General features: G+C 38.0%; 2 protein-coding genes across 3 annotated transcripts; both read left to right on the top strand.

Moving 5' to 3' along the window:
- The first annotated feature begins 1083 nt into the window (after nucleotides 1-1083).
- On the top strand, nucleotides 1084-3276 carry LOC146478799 (ectonucleotide pyrophosphatase/phosphodiesterase family member 5-like). Its single transcript, XM_085111764.1, has one exon. The coding sequence runs from the start codon at nucleotides 1517-1519 to the stop codon at nucleotides 2969-2971; it is 1455 nt and encodes a 484-aa protein (XP_084967890.1). The 5' UTR covers nucleotides 1084-1516; the 3' UTR covers nucleotides 2972-3276.
- Nucleotides 3277-7109: 3833 nt separating this feature from the next.
- Nucleotides 7110-18652, top strand: LOC146478800 (protein dispatched homolog 1-like). Of its 2 annotated transcripts, none has more exons than XM_085112429.1 (5): nucleotides 7110-7175; nucleotides 11560-11757; nucleotides 12491-12626; nucleotides 13151-15767; nucleotides 16104-18652. In XM_085112429.1, the coding sequence occupies exons 2-5, from the start codon at nucleotides 11627-11629 to the stop codon at nucleotides 16424-16426; spliced, it is 3207 nt and encodes a 1068-aa protein (XP_084968555.1). In that variant the 5' UTR covers nucleotides 7110-7175; nucleotides 11560-11626; the 3' UTR covers nucleotides 16427-18652. The 2 variants fall into 2 exon arrangements, with proteins under 2 accessions (XP_084968555.1, XP_084968554.1); XM_085112428.1 differs by lacking the exon at nucleotides 7110-7175 and adding an exon at nucleotides 7668-7800.
- Nucleotides 18653-18733: the final 81 nt, after the last annotated feature.

The following is an 18733-nucleotide window of genomic DNA, read 5'->3' on the forward strand; positions in this document are numbered from 1 at the left end:
AGAAAAGAAGACCGTTAATCTTGAGGCATAATGCCCCACTAGAGGCAATAAGAATAAGTTAATCTTGAAGTCCAACGTCGTCTCCATAGGAAAACGTTGAAGAGCAGCCCATAAAGTATTGAATTAAATAGGAGCGGTTATTGTTGAGAGCATTATAAACCACATGTACAAGGATTAGTCTCTTTACTTCCTCGGTTCACACACATAGAACACATAAGGATCAGTTTTCAATGAGTTATCAGAGCACATTACAAAAAAAAGAAATGAATATAGATGCGGAACGGCGTTCTGACTCCCTTTAAATTGTTCTGATGTTTTCTATGCGAATTAAGGTTGGTCTCTCGATGGACCAAGACGTAACGGATATAATGGCCTATACTACGTTTCAATTACCATAAAAAGAATAAAAAACAGAGGATTGTAGTAATAGATGCCAAATGTCGTGTACATGAAAAATTGCCATTGAAAAAGAAGGAGTGGTTACTGGCTGTTTTTGTGTCGTCATGAAGGACTACCGAAAAAAAAACACTTTTGCGGTTATTGTCCTGATTACCATAAAAAATAAAAAGATGAGGCTGTTTTGTCAAAGGCTGTTTTTTTGTCAGATGTCCTCTTCACATAAAAAAGTTAAATAGAAGTCCATAAGTAATGAAAAAAAAAATAGGGCTGAGGTGGTTGTTGAGAGCGTTATAAGCTGCAAAGATCTGTTACTTTACATTCTCTTACTTCATGGGACCAACACATCTCGACACCTATTACGAAGAACAGTTTCCTAACGATAAAAATATGTGAAAGTTCCCTGAAAACATTTTTAAAATCGTGATGTGAAATGCTTCTTGTTTGTTACATTTATGTTTACTTTGTCATTGATCTGTGCAAAGGGCGCAAAACTGTTACAGTAACTACCTGCACAGAGTACAGCAAACCGAAGCCAGGGTATGACATGTAATCAATTAAAAAAATTGGACGGACGAGTCAACTGATAGCAAACATCCTCACACTCCAAGATATATATTCAAGACCATATTATGGATTTTTACTTTAAATTCTCGCGAGAGAGTTCACGTGAAGGCGAACTTAAAGAATTCCACAGATTTGGTCCGAATCTGTCCATAGCCAAATCTCCCATTGTCCGAGAAGAGGTCTTTTTTGTCTCTCGACGCTCGAGGATTTAAACCGGATGAGCCATTTAATTGCTCTGATTGTCAAATGTAGTCTTCATGCGATTACTGACCACATTTGCGTAACAATAGAAAAGGGCCATTGGAACGGGTGCGGTTATTGTCTTAATTGACATGGAAATCGAAAAACTGAACAGATCCGTTTATTTAAGTCAAATGTCATCTTCATAACAAATAGCTGAACAGAAGCAAATAAATGTTGAAAAAGTAGGTGTGGCTAGCGAGAGATTTATGCGTCATTGTCAAACGAATAAGTATATGGCTTTTACTGAAACCTAATTAGCATTTTCTCTTCCTTGCCACCTGAGCATTGTTGTTTGCCTGAGTCAAACGGAATGGCAGTACAGGTGTCTTTGCCCGGTCGCTTTCAAGAGGCCTTGATGTTCCTGATTTTCGCCTTAGTTGTTCAAGCGAAGTTTGCAAGTAGCGATGACAAACAACAAATCACCGACACAGTTATTCTCGTTTCTATGGATGGCATGCGATGGCAATTTATTGACAACGGATTTGCAAGCACGCCAAATCTAGACTCCATTGCCAAAAATGGAGTTAAAGCCAAGTATATCAAGACTGTGGTACCAAGTAAAACTTGGCCAAACCATCATAGTTTCCTGACGGGTTTATATCCCGAGAATCATGGAATTGTATCCAACAACTTCTGGGATCCTGTGTATCAAGAGAAGTTTGTCCTCGATTATGACTGTAGTAATTATGATCCTAAATTTTATAATGCATCCCAACCGATTTGGTTGACCCTGCAAAAGAATGGCGGAAGAAGCGGGATGTATTTCTGGCCCGGGTTCGCGGGATACCCAGAAAAACCAACTTTCTACGAAAAACCAATTTGCCACATCAACTGCAGCGACGTAAGCCCCAAGGATTTGCCAAAGATGCGAAACATAACCCGTAGGGGTTGGCCTCCATACATTCACTGCATGGTGAATCACAGCGAGCCAGCACAAAGACGGATTGACAAAATAATGAACTGGCTCACGTCCAAAGCCCCACCCAGATTCGTTGCGTTGTACATTGAAAACCCAGACTCCACCGGCCACAGCTATGGGATATTTGAAGAGCAGTATAAGAAAGCTATGGAGGCAGTGGATCGTGACGCTGTGGGATATTTGATAAAAAGCCTTAAAGAAGCAAACCTCTTTGAAAACGTCAACATTATCTTTGTAAGCGATCACAGTATGACCAACACTTCATCTTCTCGGCAAATATTTCTGGAGGATTTTATCAATCTTGATGACTTCCAGCTTGTGGAGGGAGGGGCAGTTGGACACATTTGGACAACAGAAAACAAAACTGACGAAATCTACCAAAATCTTACCAGTCACCCGCACATGACAGTGTACAAGAGAGAAAACATCCCGGAGGAATACCACTGGAAATACAATCGGAGAATCCCGCCAATTTTCATTGATCCGGAAGTAGGGTGGGTAGTGAAAAAGTCACGCGCTGGGGCTCGTCAAGGGAGCTGGACAGTGGGGGATCATGGATGGCCACCGATTAAGTCCCAGAGCTATTCTGTGTTCTTTGCTCATGGACCCGCCTTCCGTAAAGGCCTTGAGATGTCTCCTTTTAATACTGTGGATCTGTACCCACTGATGTGCAAGTTGTTAGATATAAATCCGCTTCCAAACAACGGCTCTCTAGAAAATGTTAAGATGATGCTCAAAGAATACGCACCACTCACCAGAAAACCCACCGTCAAAGGAAGAGCTTCCAGGTGGAAATCACGTGTCCCTATTGTGCTCATGGTGCTCAGCGCGGTATTTTGTCGTTGAAGTGTAGATAATCGACGTTTTGGCCATACAGTGAGAAACTGCAGTGACTATGTAATGGGCCGATTGCTTGGTCGTTCTTGCTTACAGCATGCATTAAAAACTGAATAAGGCTTTTTTCTCACAGTTTAAAACACGCGATGTAAGACGTGTAAAGTCAGGCATATTCATTACATTTACATTTTATGCGCATACAGTTTCCTTAGGAAAACTACTTTAGTTTCTTTGTTGAGTGTTTAATATAGCATTGCACAGATTTCTTACCTCTGTATTTTTAACCGTGTTTAATTTAAATAAAGGATGTTCATTCAAAAACTTCAACATGTCTTCACCATTTTGTGTGATCCACTTCTGCTGTGTGGACCATCTAGTCAGTTATCTAACCATGTAGAGCACGAGTGAGTGGCAAGGCATTATGGCATCAATTCACAGAGAGAACAAAAGTGAGGGTCAGGGAATGCTATAGGTACAAAGTAATTCAAGGTAGCCTCTTGCAGTCAGTAGTAGCTCAAGTGGATCCTTTGTAAAACTGATAACAAGATAGTTTTCTTGTACTATAACAGACCGTAAGTCGTTTTCTGGCCAGCAGAGCCAGGATAACTAAAGTTTGGCTGAGGCAGTGGTTCTATTTGCTGACTTGTATGATTTTGTAAATATTTTTTGTGGAGATGTTTCCTGTGACGTGTATTAACATTAAAATAATAAATAATAATAATGATAATAATAATAATAATAATAATAATAATAATAATAATAATAATAATTAATAATAATAATTAATATTTCTATGGCGCAAATTAACATGTGGGTATGATCAAATGCGCCTTACTAAGTATGTAAGAAATTAAAATAATTAATTAGAAATAGTTATCATTAACTAGCTGGTTCATTAATCAGTTTTTCCGGTTCAGAAGAATGAAATGCATTTTTTCTCGCATTGGCAAAGCTTGGAGAGGCTAACGTGGACCTAAGGCGGTTAGAGATTTCTGCATGCGCTCAGTATTATTCAAACTGGACCGAGTTCGATGTCCTTGTTTCAGAGATTCTCGTACTTTGTTTTTATGACAAGTACTGTTGATCACCAAAATTGCTGGTGCTGTTTCTGCAAAACAGAACAAAAAAATCGCTTCGTACAAGCTTATACAAAATAGATCTAACAAATGGTAGCGACAATTAAGAACCTTAGCCGTAAGTAAAAAAAACAAATACTTTGTATCGTGCTTTAGCCTCTGTAGTTTGCAGAATTGAATTTACAGAGGTAAGTACAAATTCTTAGCCAAATATAAGGACGTCTTGGCTGAAAAAAGCAAGAAAATGTTATATATTTATATATGGCTTCACCGGTCAGTCAAAATAATTCATGAACCTGACGTGGCGTGAAGGTTCGTAGAAGATAGAAGCGTACCTTACAATACCTTATCAGTAGCGGAAGGTAAGCACCGAACATACGCGGACGATACGAAGATGACGGTCTACCCATGTCATAACCAACATGTTGGATGACTTGTAGTCAAATCTCTTTGTCCTGTGTCAGAAAACCAATGGTGCTCGGGGGAAGATCAGCAGAAAGTACAGTCATCGTAGATGATAAGAAATGTTTGGTACGGCCTGTTGACTTCCCCTGGTGTCAAAGCAAAACTTTTTGTTATTCCTTATAATGTAGGATCACCATTCTTGAGGCAATTCAGATCGGAGTCAAAGCTTTGGAGAGTTCATTTCCCAATAATCAAGTAATTCTTAACCGAAGAGAAGTAGCAAATCAGGGAAACCGGCGGCAGGCTGCGGCAAAAATATGCGATACGACTGGTGCCTTGACTTGCTTTTACTTTTGTACAGCGGCAAAAAAGTTAAAAAACAATAAATCTCCGTATTCAGATAGAATCAAAAATGAAATGATCAAATCTAGCTTAAACGAGTTAATGCCAGTTTATTTACAGCTATTTAACAAGGCCCTTAGCTCAGGTACAATGCCTCAAAATTGGTGCGATGGTCTTATTACACCCATTTTTAAAACTGGATCTAAAACTGATCCCTCAAATTATCGTGGAATCTGTATTTCTAGTTGTCTTTATAAATTATTTTGCTCAATTCTCAATCAAAGACTCCTCGAACACGTTCAGTCGCATAACATTCTTCATAAATCTCAAATTGTTTTTTTAGCAAAAAATCGAACAGCAGACCATGTCTTTACACTACGAACACTAGTGGATAAATATGTCAAATCTCACCATACAAAAGTATACGCATGTTTTGTGGACTTTAGAAAAGCGTTTGATTCTGTTTGGCACGATGGACTTATGTACAAGTTGTTACAAATCAATGTCGGAGGAAACTTTTATAAAGTTATCAAAAGTTTATACTAGAATTCTACGTGTTCTGTTAGAATTGGAAATAGTCAAACGCGATCTTTTCAATACAGTAGAGGTGTGCGTCAAGGCTGCATTTTAAGTCCTCTGCTCTTTAATCTATATGTTAACGATTTAGCCTTTTCGCTCAACAATATTTTGTCTGACCCGGTAATACTACCAAATGGCACCAAACTCAGTTCATTATTTTATGCAGATGACTTAATTATATTGTCACGATCAAAATTGGGATTACAAAATTGCCGTAACAGTTCATCATCATTTTGCGACTCGTGGAGGCTAAAAGTAAACCCTAAGAAGATTAAGTTAATGATTTTTCAAAAAAGCACAAAAAAATGCGATTATACCTTTCACATAGGCAATGAATTAATAGATATAGTACAAGACTACACTTACTTAGGAACTCGCATTTCGTCTTCCGGAAATTTCACACTCATCGCTTGAACATCTTCGACAAAAAGCTCTCCATGCTTTCTTTAGTCTAAGGCGACACACTGATTTTAGTACACTGAAACATTCTCTTGCATGTAAAATTTTTGACACAATGATTCAGCCAATTCTAACCTACAATAGTGAAGTGTGGGGTGCCTTTGTTAAATCAGATTTTAAGTCGTGGGAAGGCTCCAGAATTGAAAAAACGCATTTACATTTCTGTAAACGTTATTTAGAAGTACATAATAAGTCATCCAACGTTGCATGTAGAGCTGAACTTGGCAGATTTCCTCTAATCGTTGACATAAATAAAAAGATACTTAATTACGTACACTACCTCCAAGGAAAGGATGAATATTCTATAGTAAAACAATCCCTAAGAATATCTGTTGACCTTCATTATAGCGGTCAAACTAGTTTTTACTCCAGTCTCATGAAGATGAGTGAATACTATAATTTCCCCAACTTTAGTTATTACACATTGAATGAAAATAACATCAAACAATATATAGATCTTATGAAAAAGAAATATATCTCTTATTCATTGGCACCAAACCTTTCAACACTCACAAAAACTCAGCTTTTATTTCACAATCAAAAAAACGTTTGGGCCCTCTGCTTACCTAGATCTCACAAGGAAAAACGCTTCTAGGAAAGCATTAGTGAAACTAAGAATAAGCACTGAGCCACAAGCTTTTGATTGAAACAGGAAGATACGACAACATACCCCGTAATGAAAGGGAGTGTAATGTTTGTAACTGTAAAACCATTGAAGACGAAATTCATTTTTTATTAGATTGCCTAAGTCACTGTTCTTTAAGAGATATGTTCTTTTCTAAAATAGAACCTAGCCTTCCATTTACACGATTATATTAGTAAAAGAAACGTTACTATCGCATATAATGAACTCAAGTGACTATTTTATAAACACTCAATTAATTTCATTTCTTTCCTCGTGCTTCGAATTGAGAGATAAACTTCTCTCCGGAATGATTACTTCTACTGTATGAAAAGTTTAATTTAGCAAAGACTTCAGTTACTTTATTTGTTTATTTTATTTTATTTATTTTTTATTTTTTATTTTATTCTATTTTAAGTTATCTTAGGAATTAGTTAACGAATCAATAATTAGCTATGAATAGTTTTGCAATACTGTATTTGTTATAGTCATGCAAATAAAGCTTGTTGTTGTTGTTGTTGTTGACTTTTACTTGTAGTTAGAAAACGAGATGATAACCTCACGATTTTATCTTTCAGAAGGTATTTTTAACTTGCATTTTATCCGGTTACTTCCTTCTTGAATAAACTAAAGAAACTTCATCGGAAGAGTGGAAGACTTGGTTGGCCATCATTCTCTGCATGGTGAATTTTTCAATCTTAAATCCTTGGAAGGTCTACAAATCCCGCAGGTAATTCACAAAACTGAAATTGATAGTATTACTTCGTTCTTAACAAATTAGCCAAAAATTAAAACTATTCGCTATTAGAGAAATGTTATTTAGCTCAGTGTCCTTGTTATCACAGCTTTTAGCATTGTGGTCCGTGTCAACTGAAGGATTATTTTTATTATTGTAGCTTACTAGTCGTACAATTTCGACCTGCTTAAAAATCTATATCAATTTCTAATGAGCAGAGCTCGTGAACATAAAAAGCATGGAACGAGTTCAAAATATACACAATATGTCAGGCAAAGCACAGTGAAGACTTTCTAGCTATAGGACACCCATTTCGTTTTTATAGTTGAGAAATATATTACCAGTTGTATTTCGTACCTCTTTCAAAGTACCGTACACCAAATAACTCAGAACGCAACTGTGCATGTCCTGTGAGCCCGGCGGCGGAAGTAGACTATGGGTTGCCATGGAAATGAAGAACCGGAAGTAGCGTCACTTGTTTATAGTCGGCAAGTCGCCGGGTTTTTTGTTCTTTTCGTTTCTGCTTAGAGGTAAAGGAATATATAGAGCGTCCCTCTTAAATGGATAAGTGAACGTTTTTGGTAATGCTTATCACTTGATTCCGTTGGGTGCGTACAAGGTAGGTGTATTTCATAGTCAATCTTTTAAGGCCTGTCTCTCGACTCGAATATGTGCTGTAACGTGGAAAATACAACGTTGAAAATTTAAGACAAGCCGCTTCTGCATCAGGAGAAAAGTTACTCGGTATATAATTGGTCACAGATTTGTGCGATCTTAATATCCTGGAGTATAAAATAATATCTAGCTTTAAGGTGTTATTTGTTTTCATTTACAAGTAATTTTTTTTGTCAGAATACCGGAATAAGCGCTTAAGTGTTATGCTCTATAAATTACTCATAATGATTTTTGTTTTCAAAAAATTCGCGCTTGAAAATAGCAAAGTGTCGCCCAGTAGCAATATACATGTAGTATCTTCACATCACTTGTAGCCACATTGATACAGCAATGATATATGTTTCATATTATTTTTTAATTGATATTGTTATTCGATTTGTTGTCGGTATCTATCAGAAGTTTGAGCACTTAGCCATTAACAAAACTGCGAAATCGGTGAATTTCCTTGATATTTTTTTAAAAAACTTAATTTCTCGCATGAATGTTGATGACAGTGCCGCATCAAGAATCTAGGAATTATATAAACTGGACTGTAACAGGTAGTTGCGCGTTTAGACTTTCAAATTCAAAGTTATTAATTTTAAAACACCTGGTATCGTCCATTATGTATTTAAGGTTTGTATAAACCCAGATGATTGTACGGTAATACAAATGTGGGCGGTCAGTTCGGTATAAACGAGCATTTCTGGAATATTTCAGGAGAAAAATTATTGTGGCCGAAATACAGTTGTTTGCAGAAGACTAAACTGCCAAAACCAAGGAGCGAAAACCGCAAGCCATGCACCTGTCTGAGGTACATTCATAGAACAGCTTCTGTCCTTTTCAATGAAATAAGCAAAATAGCCGTCTAAAACTTGCAAAAAAATAATACAAATTCTTATTCAAGTAATCTTTTTACTTTAGCGGAAAAATGGGCAAAGTCGTTTTTCATGATTTGTTTTTCGCATGAAGACGGCTACTTTTAGTTATTATTTATTTTATTTTCGCAGCACGCGATATTATTTTCCGCAAAAATACCACATTCAAGACTCTGCAAAAAAAATGTAACAGTTTAGATTTGAAGTACGTACTATAAAAAAATTGCTCGTACATGTAATGGCCTGGGTTGGATAGATTAAGGGCCTCTTCATATGATCCCGGTTGACCGGGCTAGCCCGCTTACCGAGATCTCGCCTCATTCCTATTTCTTTTGTAAAAAATTCGATGTGTTCATATGAGAAGGCGGGCCAGCCCGGTTACCGAGATCTCGGTTTCAGCGACCGAGATCTCGGAGTCCGGGACGAAAATTTTCTCATATGAACACGGTATCCCGGTTACCGGGATGAAGTCTATAACCAAACATTCGCGTCTTAGAACGGATATATTTGATTATTACGGCTTATTTCTGAGATGTTCTAGTTCAAAATAATTCCTTTTCGTAGTAGAGATAAAAATATAATACTTTTGAGGTTTGTAGAACCGATAAAAATGAAAAATTCTTGCCGGGCTTGTTCGGTAAATGTCACGCTCGATTGACCGCGTCACCACTTTTCATCTCGGTAACCGGGATGAAATTTCCCATATGAACGGACTGCAAAATTCATCCCGCTTACCGAGCCATCCCGGTAACCGGGATCATATGAAGAGGCCCTAACACAGACTAAAGAAAATATGTATCTATTCACGGAAAAATTAAAGCCAACCAAAACAATGGCCTGAAGTGAAAGTCAAACAGCGTAATTTATTTATTGCAGAAAAAATATACAACATGTCAAATCGCTGTTAAATCACTAAAAGCAAAAGAAAATTGTTGGGTATATTTCAATAAACGGCCACGCTTTTTATATCAAAACGTTTCCAAAAGGTCGTAATTTTTGAGAGGAAATCGTATCCTGGTCATAGCACACATCAATTGGTTTCAAGTTTCCATTTTTAACTAGTTATGGGTATGGTTAACACTTACCGCGCTAGAGAAATTGAAAACAAATTTCAAAATTATTATAAATATGTAAGCTAGAGAAGGCCAGAAAGCTACGGTGAGCAAACAAATAAGGCTTAATCCGGCCAAATCTCATAAATGTTTTACACTGTTAGCTGCATCGGTATTAAAAAGGCTAAAGTTCAGCGTCCCATTTGGGGAAAAGAGCTAGCACCTCCTTCATTTCAAAAAATGTTGTGGAAGTGAAAAGCAAATTAGCCGAATTCACTGTAATACCACAAGGTTGCCTCAAACGTCGTGTAAACGACAGAGATGAAGGACTCCCATGAAAAGTGCTAGTCGAATTTTTTTTAACCGATTCCAAAACAGGAATTTAAACTTTAACTTAAAAAGCGAAGTTTCACTTCTAAAACGTAAATTCTGACGAGTTTTGATAAGTAGTCATCACCCTTGTCAACTTTGTCGACCGTGGTACGAGGATACGGCAGCTGTCCCAGGGTTGAAAGTCTGTCTTGAAACGAAACCGTTATGGCTCCGCGCCCTCAACCAAGATATTAGACGAGAAATATGAGTAATTGAAGCTAGTCGGGAAGACGTAATACTGTACTTGGGAACTCCGCGCTGTGCCTTGAATACAGGACTTGGTTCGATTCCGGTGTACTAAGGGGCAGGATCCTTTTAACAGTGCACGTTTCACACCCATTTCACACCGATGCGTTTTCAAACTCAGCCGTGTTTACCTTTCAAAAAACGGGTCAAATATTTTCTTCCTCAGTAGTACTTTCGGAGTTTTCGCCTTTTGTACGCCTCGGGATGGACATCTGTTACCAAGTGACAGGTTTTCGTTCACGTTCACAAGCTGTTCTCTGAGGTTTTCAATCACACGCACATGGCGCCGTTGCATATAATTGATTCATTTGCACCATCTGGGAAAACAAACAAGCCTCAAGCTTCAACGCCAATGATACTCATTTGTAACTCTTTCTCATTTAATTACCGGGCTTAAAAACATACCATTTCATTCACAATTTTGTCCACACTCTTGAAGAACCTCCGTTTTCAAGTCCCCACAACTGACCTTATTTTTGTAAAGGCCTTCGCGTTAGGAAGCGTCCAATTGTAAATGACTGGCAAAAAGTTTTCAGTATTAAGGCTCCGCGCCAGGAGTTCTTGTTAAGGATTACCAAAACTGATTCAAAAATTAAGGCCTGATGTTTTTTTACGGATCGGAAAATAGAACGAATTCTATCATTCCTCGGCCTAGTTTCATTATTTTTTACTTGTTGCTGATTTCACCAAAAAAAATCGCTTTCTAAACTGCTAAGCACGAGAATCATCGACGCCCAAGGTGTAACTACTGTACTTAATTTAGAGAGGCACTATCACAATAATTCTGCTGAGCTTTGGTCAAAGCTACAAAAAAAATTTGACAAATTGCCTTTTTGCTCAAACATAAATAACTCTTCGATCGCTGGTAACAAAATTTAAAGTGATTTCTCAAAGGAAGAGCAAATCATGGTCAGTTTTTAGCGATTTTGCTGGTACACTTAGAAAAAAGTTGAAAAAATTCGCCAATCATTTTTCTTGTTGCAATCCATTTCAATCCTGGTCATCCGCGGCCAAATATAGTTCATACTAATGTCTGTGAGTTGGTTAAGGGACTATTGACCTTTCCGTTGTTTAGCGCTATCCAAAGCTATGTTTTAACATCCTCAATCGAGTTTTTCTAATTACTGTTTGTTTGCTTTTTACTTAATCACTCCTATACTATTCCATTAACTTTAGGGTGATAGCAAGTATTTGAAATCACCTCACAACTCTGCCAAAAACCAAAGCAGTTCAGCGTAGGATTATGGATGACCCGGAGATTGCTTTGAAGGACGAAGAAGCTCCGACAAATGACGAACAAATCCAAAATAATAACGATGGTAAAGAAATTCCTGTGCAAGCTGACCAAGCTGGGCAAAAATGGTCGAGGCCAAGGTATGGGCACGTTTTTGGATACCTGCACACAAAAATGGGGTTTTGTAAACCACATTTTAATTAAAACGGCCGCCGAAGCATGACATTTCTCTAAGTCTACGGAAGAGAACTCCTAGTTGTTCTCTAATTACTCTACAGCGGAACGAAAAAAAAAAAAGCGTTTGCACACTAAATTCCTTCACACGCATCTCGTTTATTGATGAATACTGAGACCTATACACGGCTACAGGAGAACAGTAGTCGTCCTAAATACTAAGAATTATAACAAAATATTCTTTCCTTACATTTTAATCTTGGATATCCAAACTTTACATCACTCGCTGACGCCGGCTAAATTAAGATTCGTCTGAGCCTAAATAAAAGGAAATTTTGCGTTAAGGCAACCGATATATGCCGCCGAATGACCTTGAACTACGAATAACACCCACTTAGATAGATATACCTGACAGAGAAATAGTCATGTATGCTTCCAAAACATTAACTGAATGTTAGTACATCCCCCTAAAATCCCGGCACGTCCGAACTATAAAAAAACGTGTTTTTTTAACGTGACATTTTCGATGGTCTATTGAGTCTTGTTCAAGCTTCATTTTATTCTATATTTCCGCGGAAATGGGCGCAGAATGTTTCCTCCAGTCGAAAGGGACATCTATAAAAAAAATAGTTAGGTCTACAGCTTGTTTTAGCAGTCAACCCTTGCACGCATAAAGTACCTATGTTTTTCTCTTTCCAGGTACTCGGTGGTGTTGGCTGAATACCCGTATGCAGTGTTTTTCGCCACGTTACTGCTGATCATCATTTGTGGACTCTTTTCTTTTGTTCCTCAGCTTAACGCACCAGAGATTCCAGATTTTTCCACTCCAGTTTTGGTGAGATTACACCTTGCTCAATTGGTTTTCGATAAAGTCTGACGTGTGCGAAAAAGCGCAAAACGAGTCTTTTGTTATGTTAGTAATCTTTTATGCGACTTTCACAAAAGTGAGCTTGGATTTACTAACATAAGTTTTGCAACCTTAAAACCTTAATCTATTGTCAGAAGCAGTTTGAGGAATGAATAAATACATCACCTCTATAAATGATGCATAATTTACCTTTTTTAATGCTTTAAAATCCTACGGTAAAATCTTTTCTAATCATTGCTAGCGAAGTTGATTGTCTAGTTCTTCAGAGTATAACCATGCAAGATATCGCTCGTGAAGTTAAATGTGAACCGTTAGATAAGCGTTTGCTTATTTGGCCTTTTTATAAACCGATGAAGGCCGAAGATTTTCGGCCGAAACGTCTTGTTACGTTTTTATAAACGTTTGGTTTTAACGTTTTACAAGTCAGTGTCATACACATTTTAGATTACATTAAGTTAAATGTATATCTCTTTTCTTTTTATTTCACTCAGGGATTTGAGCCTCGTGGGACACTGATCAACAAAAGATACCGTACAAGTCTTCTTCTCGGGTCAGCCGTAAGAAATGATTTAATCGCCACTTTCCCAATACCAAAAATAGACCTAGGAAATCAGACTTGGTACTCATCACAAATTTTGCAACTGTCTGCTGTACCAACGGCAAAGACTCGAAGAGAGAAGACGTTAAGCCGAGTTAAGAGCCATTTTCGTCTGGCTATGTGTGATAGTCCAAACGTCTTCATGAAAAATAAAATTTCTTACAAGATGGTTTTTGCCTCGAAAATTTCTGGCGGGAATATCTTCAATGCACAGAGTCTTAAGGCTGTTTGCCGTATGGAAGAGAAAGTTGTGCGCATGTCAAGAGGATTTAAATCAAATTGTTTTGAAAGGAACATTAACTATAACTCTGTGAGGGTTAGTGAATGTTGTCCTAGTTGGTCTGTCGGTAACTACATCGCCGCTCTCTCAGGAAGAACTTCCTGCCAAGATATATCTTCACTTGACGTATCTGCTGTTTTATCGTTATTAAGACGGTGTGCGTCGCTTTTTAACAACGCCAAGTTGAAAGAAAACTGTTGGAATTTTAAATACAGCATAGTGTACCCAATATGCCAAACTCTTCCTTTACAGTGCGTCAGATATAATGCCGTTTACAACATTCTATACTACTTAACGGACAAAAAATTTTTCGGTCCAACGGGTGAGAAGCTTGAATACACAACAGTTTTGTCCCCAGCAGGAAAGGACAAATCGTTTAGGAAACTAATCTATGAGAAGTATATTAAGAAAGGGCACGTTTCAGACGGCGATGTCAAGCTAGTGGGAACAGAATTCTACTTTCTAAAATTCGATACATTCAACAAAATGTTAATGGCAGACATAATTTATCCTTCTATGGCCATGATGATCATTCTGTTGATCATGTGGTTCTACACAGAGTCCATACTGTTGACATGTCTTCTGGTGCTTTCTGTTGTTAGCGCTTTGATCATCGCCTATTTCTTATACATGATCGTATTCGGGCTGAAGTTTTTCCCGTTTTTAAACATTACAACTCTTATATTTCTGGTGGGTATCGGAGCTGATGACGCCTTTGTTTTCACTGATGTTTGGCGCCAGTCAAAACAGAACAACCCAGGAGCAACTCTCACTCGCATTACCGCTGACACCTTAAAACATGCGTCGTTGTCCATGTTTGTCACCAGTCTCACGACCGCAGCTGCCTTTATTGCAAATTTCAGTTCTCAGATAACCACCATCAAATGCTTTGGAATATATGCTGGCATAGCCATTCTGTGCAAGTTTAGTATGATGGTCACGTGGTTTCCTGCTGTCTGCGTGATCAACGAAAAATTTTGTGGTCCCTGGTCATGTGATCAGAAGTCTTCGCACCAAAAATTGAAACTGCTCTACGAGCGATATGTGAGCAATTTTGTTCGCTATTTCTTTGATAAGTTCCTCCCACAAGTCGTGATAAAATTCCGGTTTTTCTGGATCGTTTTATTCACGCTTCTTACAGCAGCTGGCTTAGAAGTTCTTCTCTTTAAACCCGGCTTCCAGCTTCCAACATCGTCTGACTTCCAGATGTTCGAGGCATCACATCCCCTTGAAGTCTATGAGTTAAACCTTAAAGATAAATTCCGTTTCGAGACCAGCCCCTCCCAGGGAAGCGCTACATTCCACATCGATGTTTTCTGGGGGCTCAAAGCCATCGACAACGGAGACCAACTCAATCCTCATGACTATGGGAATCTTGAATGGGACGGAAGGTTTGACATCTTGAACAGCGAGTCTCAAAAGTGGTTGATGAGCTTCTGCGAAAGACTTCGCAGGCAGACATTTTATGCAAAGAAAGAAGGTATAACGAGGTACTGTTTCCTGGAAAAATACTATAATCAAAGCTGCGATGACCCATTAACGCCAGAAATCTCCTATTATCCTTGCTGTAAAAATTCAACGTTTCCGTTTAACAAGACGTTGTTAGATTCGTGCGCTATCTCGGCATATTTTCGTGAGGAAAAGCTGAGGTATAAGCGGCACGACCCAACTATAGGGAGCTTTATTTACGACAGGGACGGCAATATTAAGGGCGTCCATATGCGTATTATAACCAATGTACAAATTTCTCGCGCTTACAAACCCGCGCACCAGTTCTGGCAACGCATTGAATCCTGGATAAACAAAGAGACGAGTATCGCGCCAGGTGGCATGAAGGGGGCGTGGTGGATTAGCAATCTGGAGTTCTACGATCTACAGAAAAGTCTCTCCACAGGAACACTTGTTTCCATGACGATCGCCATTGTTATGGCGTTTGCTGTGATGCTGTTGACTACCCTGAACGTCCTTGTCAGTGTATACGCTATACTGACAATTATCGGTATCATTTCTGTAACGACTGGCTCTCTTGTTCTGAGTGGCTGGAAACTCAATATCTTGGAGTCCATAACAATGTCAGTAGCAGTAGGGGTGTCCATTGACTTTGCAATGCATTTTGGGGTGGCCTATTGTTTGGCTCCTAATAAAGAATGCAGGAAGGCTCGCGTGCAGTTTTCATTATCCCGAATGGGATCGGCTATCACCATGGCAGCCGTCACAACTTTCATTGCAGGTAAGGACAGTATAAAGGTGTCCCTTCTATCATGCTAATACCTGTGCCCCTATCAAATAAGACTACTGAAGACAAATTTGCAGATAGCGGAGCTTCCACAGTGATCAAAGTATGTTGCAAGCCTTGACACTGAATATAGTAACAGAAGGAAAAAATAATGAGGGGAAAGGGAAAAACTACAAGGAAAGAGTGAACGAGAGTAGAGAATAAAGGTACGTGTTTATATATTCTCTCCAGAGCTCGATCTCTCTCGTTCTCTCCAATTCTCCGAAGTCTGTATGTGACATATAGAAGCCACCAGAGACAAAATCTAAAAACTGTTTAATTTGTTTCTAGGTGCAATGATGATGCCGTCCAGGGTCCTCTCCTATTTGCAGATGGGACATTTTCTGATGCTTGTCATGGCCCTTGGATGGGCTTTCTCGACGTTCTTCTTCCAGGCTCTTTGCTGCACTATTGGCCCGCAAGGGGATTGGGGACAGTTTAGCTGGAGTGACATTTTCTCGTGGTGCTGTAAGAAGACGTCGAATAAAGAGCTACCAAAGGAAGAGAGGGAACTGTTAGAGACTGAGTGTGAACCCGGTGAAAACTGGTTGGAAATGGATAGCACCAGTGAAAACTGTGTTACTTTTAAGAGCATGAAAACGACTGCAGTTTAACGACTGCAAATTTCATCTTAAAAGTGGGGTATTGAGTGTGGAGCAAAACTAGAAAGTAAACTGCACAGTGAATGAACAGACCGCGTGGCTAACAACAGGAAGAAGATGGAAATTTCAGCCTATTGGCTGTTGACAAAGACTTCTTTTGCTTTATGATTGGTGCATTTAAATAACAGTCGGATATGAATTAAACAGTTAACTGTGCACGCGCAGTGTACTCCGCTTATCTTTTTCGCAAAAAGGTTTGCGATTGTCATGGTTATAATTTCAAGTTTTTCATAAAATTGTAGGACATCAAGATCCAACAACTTATCCAACCAAATTCCCATAAATGATTAATATATTTCTAGTAATATGGTTAAATTGCTTTTTAATGTTAGCTTGGTGATTTTTTAAGCTCTTGTTAGCTTTTTATCTAGAGTTTTTGCAATTGACGTGAAAAATACCGCTTTTTAGGCAAGTGGGGTGATTTCCTTAATGCGGTATGATCCGAGCAACTTTTTGCAATAGGCTATTAGAGTATAACTCGTCTTACAAGGGGTTTAGAACTAAGTTTGTCTTCCAGAACAATCCTACTACAACTGAAGCGCCCACGATACTTTCCGGTCAACAGATCAAATACAATAGAAAATAAAATAATAAAAAGACGGGGGCTACGTGGAAAAGCCGGAATATTCTCGTCCTTGGCGGATAGGTTGCTTGGTAGCAGAGCAGATTGAACAACTCCAAAATGTACGAAAATAGCAGTGCGACATGGACAGCCTTATGACACAATATTTTCTTCTTTACGAGGTTCGATAACAGCACCTATGGATGCTGTAGTGAGATTTAAAAACTATTAGTAGAAGTTTTAATTCTAGTTCTATTAGTTTCAACTTGTCATGAAATTATTTTTTGGTTTGTGATTATTTTATTGTCGGCTTGCAGTAGTAGACCTTCAAGTATTCTGAGGGTATTTACAGTAATTCTGTAGCCGTTTCCGTTGCAATTTTGTAAAATTAGTTTGATATTGAGAGCATACAGGATAAGTAATTTGTTGAAATTTAAGTTCTTTTGAGAACACAAGTAAAATCACGTTTGAGTAAAAATTGAAAGATGGCCCGTTGGTTCTTTGCATCGACAAAATCTTAGAATTTTTTTGTTGGAATTTAGCTAATTCTTATATTAATATTTGTTTGAGGAGGATGTTACAATTATCTAATAAAACACTATTATTGTTTTACATGTAGTGCATCTCTTTCTTCTTCTTAATAATAATAATAATAATAATAATAATAATAATTAACAATAATAATAATAATAATAATAATAATAATAATAATAATAATAATAATAGACTTTGTATTTGGCAAGGCATAACAACGCTCTTAAGATTTTGTTTTTTCAAGTGATCAGGGCACTGGACCTAGTTACATCAAAGGTTCCATGGTTTTCGAAAACCCAGCCTAAGCCTATGTACGAGAATGAGAGGGCGATAGCATATTGGGACATTCCCCTGTATGCAGATAACACGCACGTAAAGGCGAATAGGATCGACGCCACCATCGTGGACAAGGAGAATAAGGGAGTATCGGTGATAGAGATGAGCTGCTCTTGGGTTGAAAACAGGGAGGAGAAAGATGCCGAGAAGACAACAAAGTACGGGCCATTACGCTGGGAGCTCGAGCAGAGATATCCTGAATATCGTGTGAGACAGTTCAATATTATTGTGGATGTACTCGGAGGTTATTCAAGAGATGTCAGGAAGGCACTTAAAGAGCTAGTGGGAGATAAAAGCGACACAATAGTTCTGCAGATACAGAAATCAGTTATCACAAGCTCACTCAACATTGCCAGGCGCTTTAAGCTTTTTAAATAATGGACATTAGGCGTTTTATTATACTTTTATTTTTATTTACTTTTCAAGTGTTTTCATCGCGATGAACAGAACTTTTAGTATTTAGATTTAGGATTTTATGAATGATAAATAGTTTTAGCATTTTATAACTAGGATTTTTAAGATTAGAAGTTCGGAGGTTAATTGTAAATTTGTAATTTGTAATTTGGTCGTTACATTGATTGGCCACGGCTGGCCGCCCAATCATTGTTTAGGTAATCTGGGTGTCCAGAAGTTTTTACTGCCATAATAATAATAATAATAATAATAATAATAATAATAATAATAATAATAATAATAATAATAATAATAATAATAATAATAATAATAATAATAATAATAATAATAACCGCTTACTTCAGAGAAAGTTGGACGCGAGAAGGAAAAGATGGCGAAATCTACGAACGCGCATGCACATTGCGACATTTCTC

This window comes from Pavona decussata, unplaced genomic scaffold (genome assembly GCF_977016875.1).
Source record: "Pavona decussata unplaced genomic scaffold, jaPavDecu1.1 SCAFFOLD_64, whole genome shotgun sequence".
Lineage (NCBI taxonomy): Eukaryota > Metazoa > Cnidaria > Anthozoa > Scleractinia > Agariciidae > Pavona > Pavona decussata.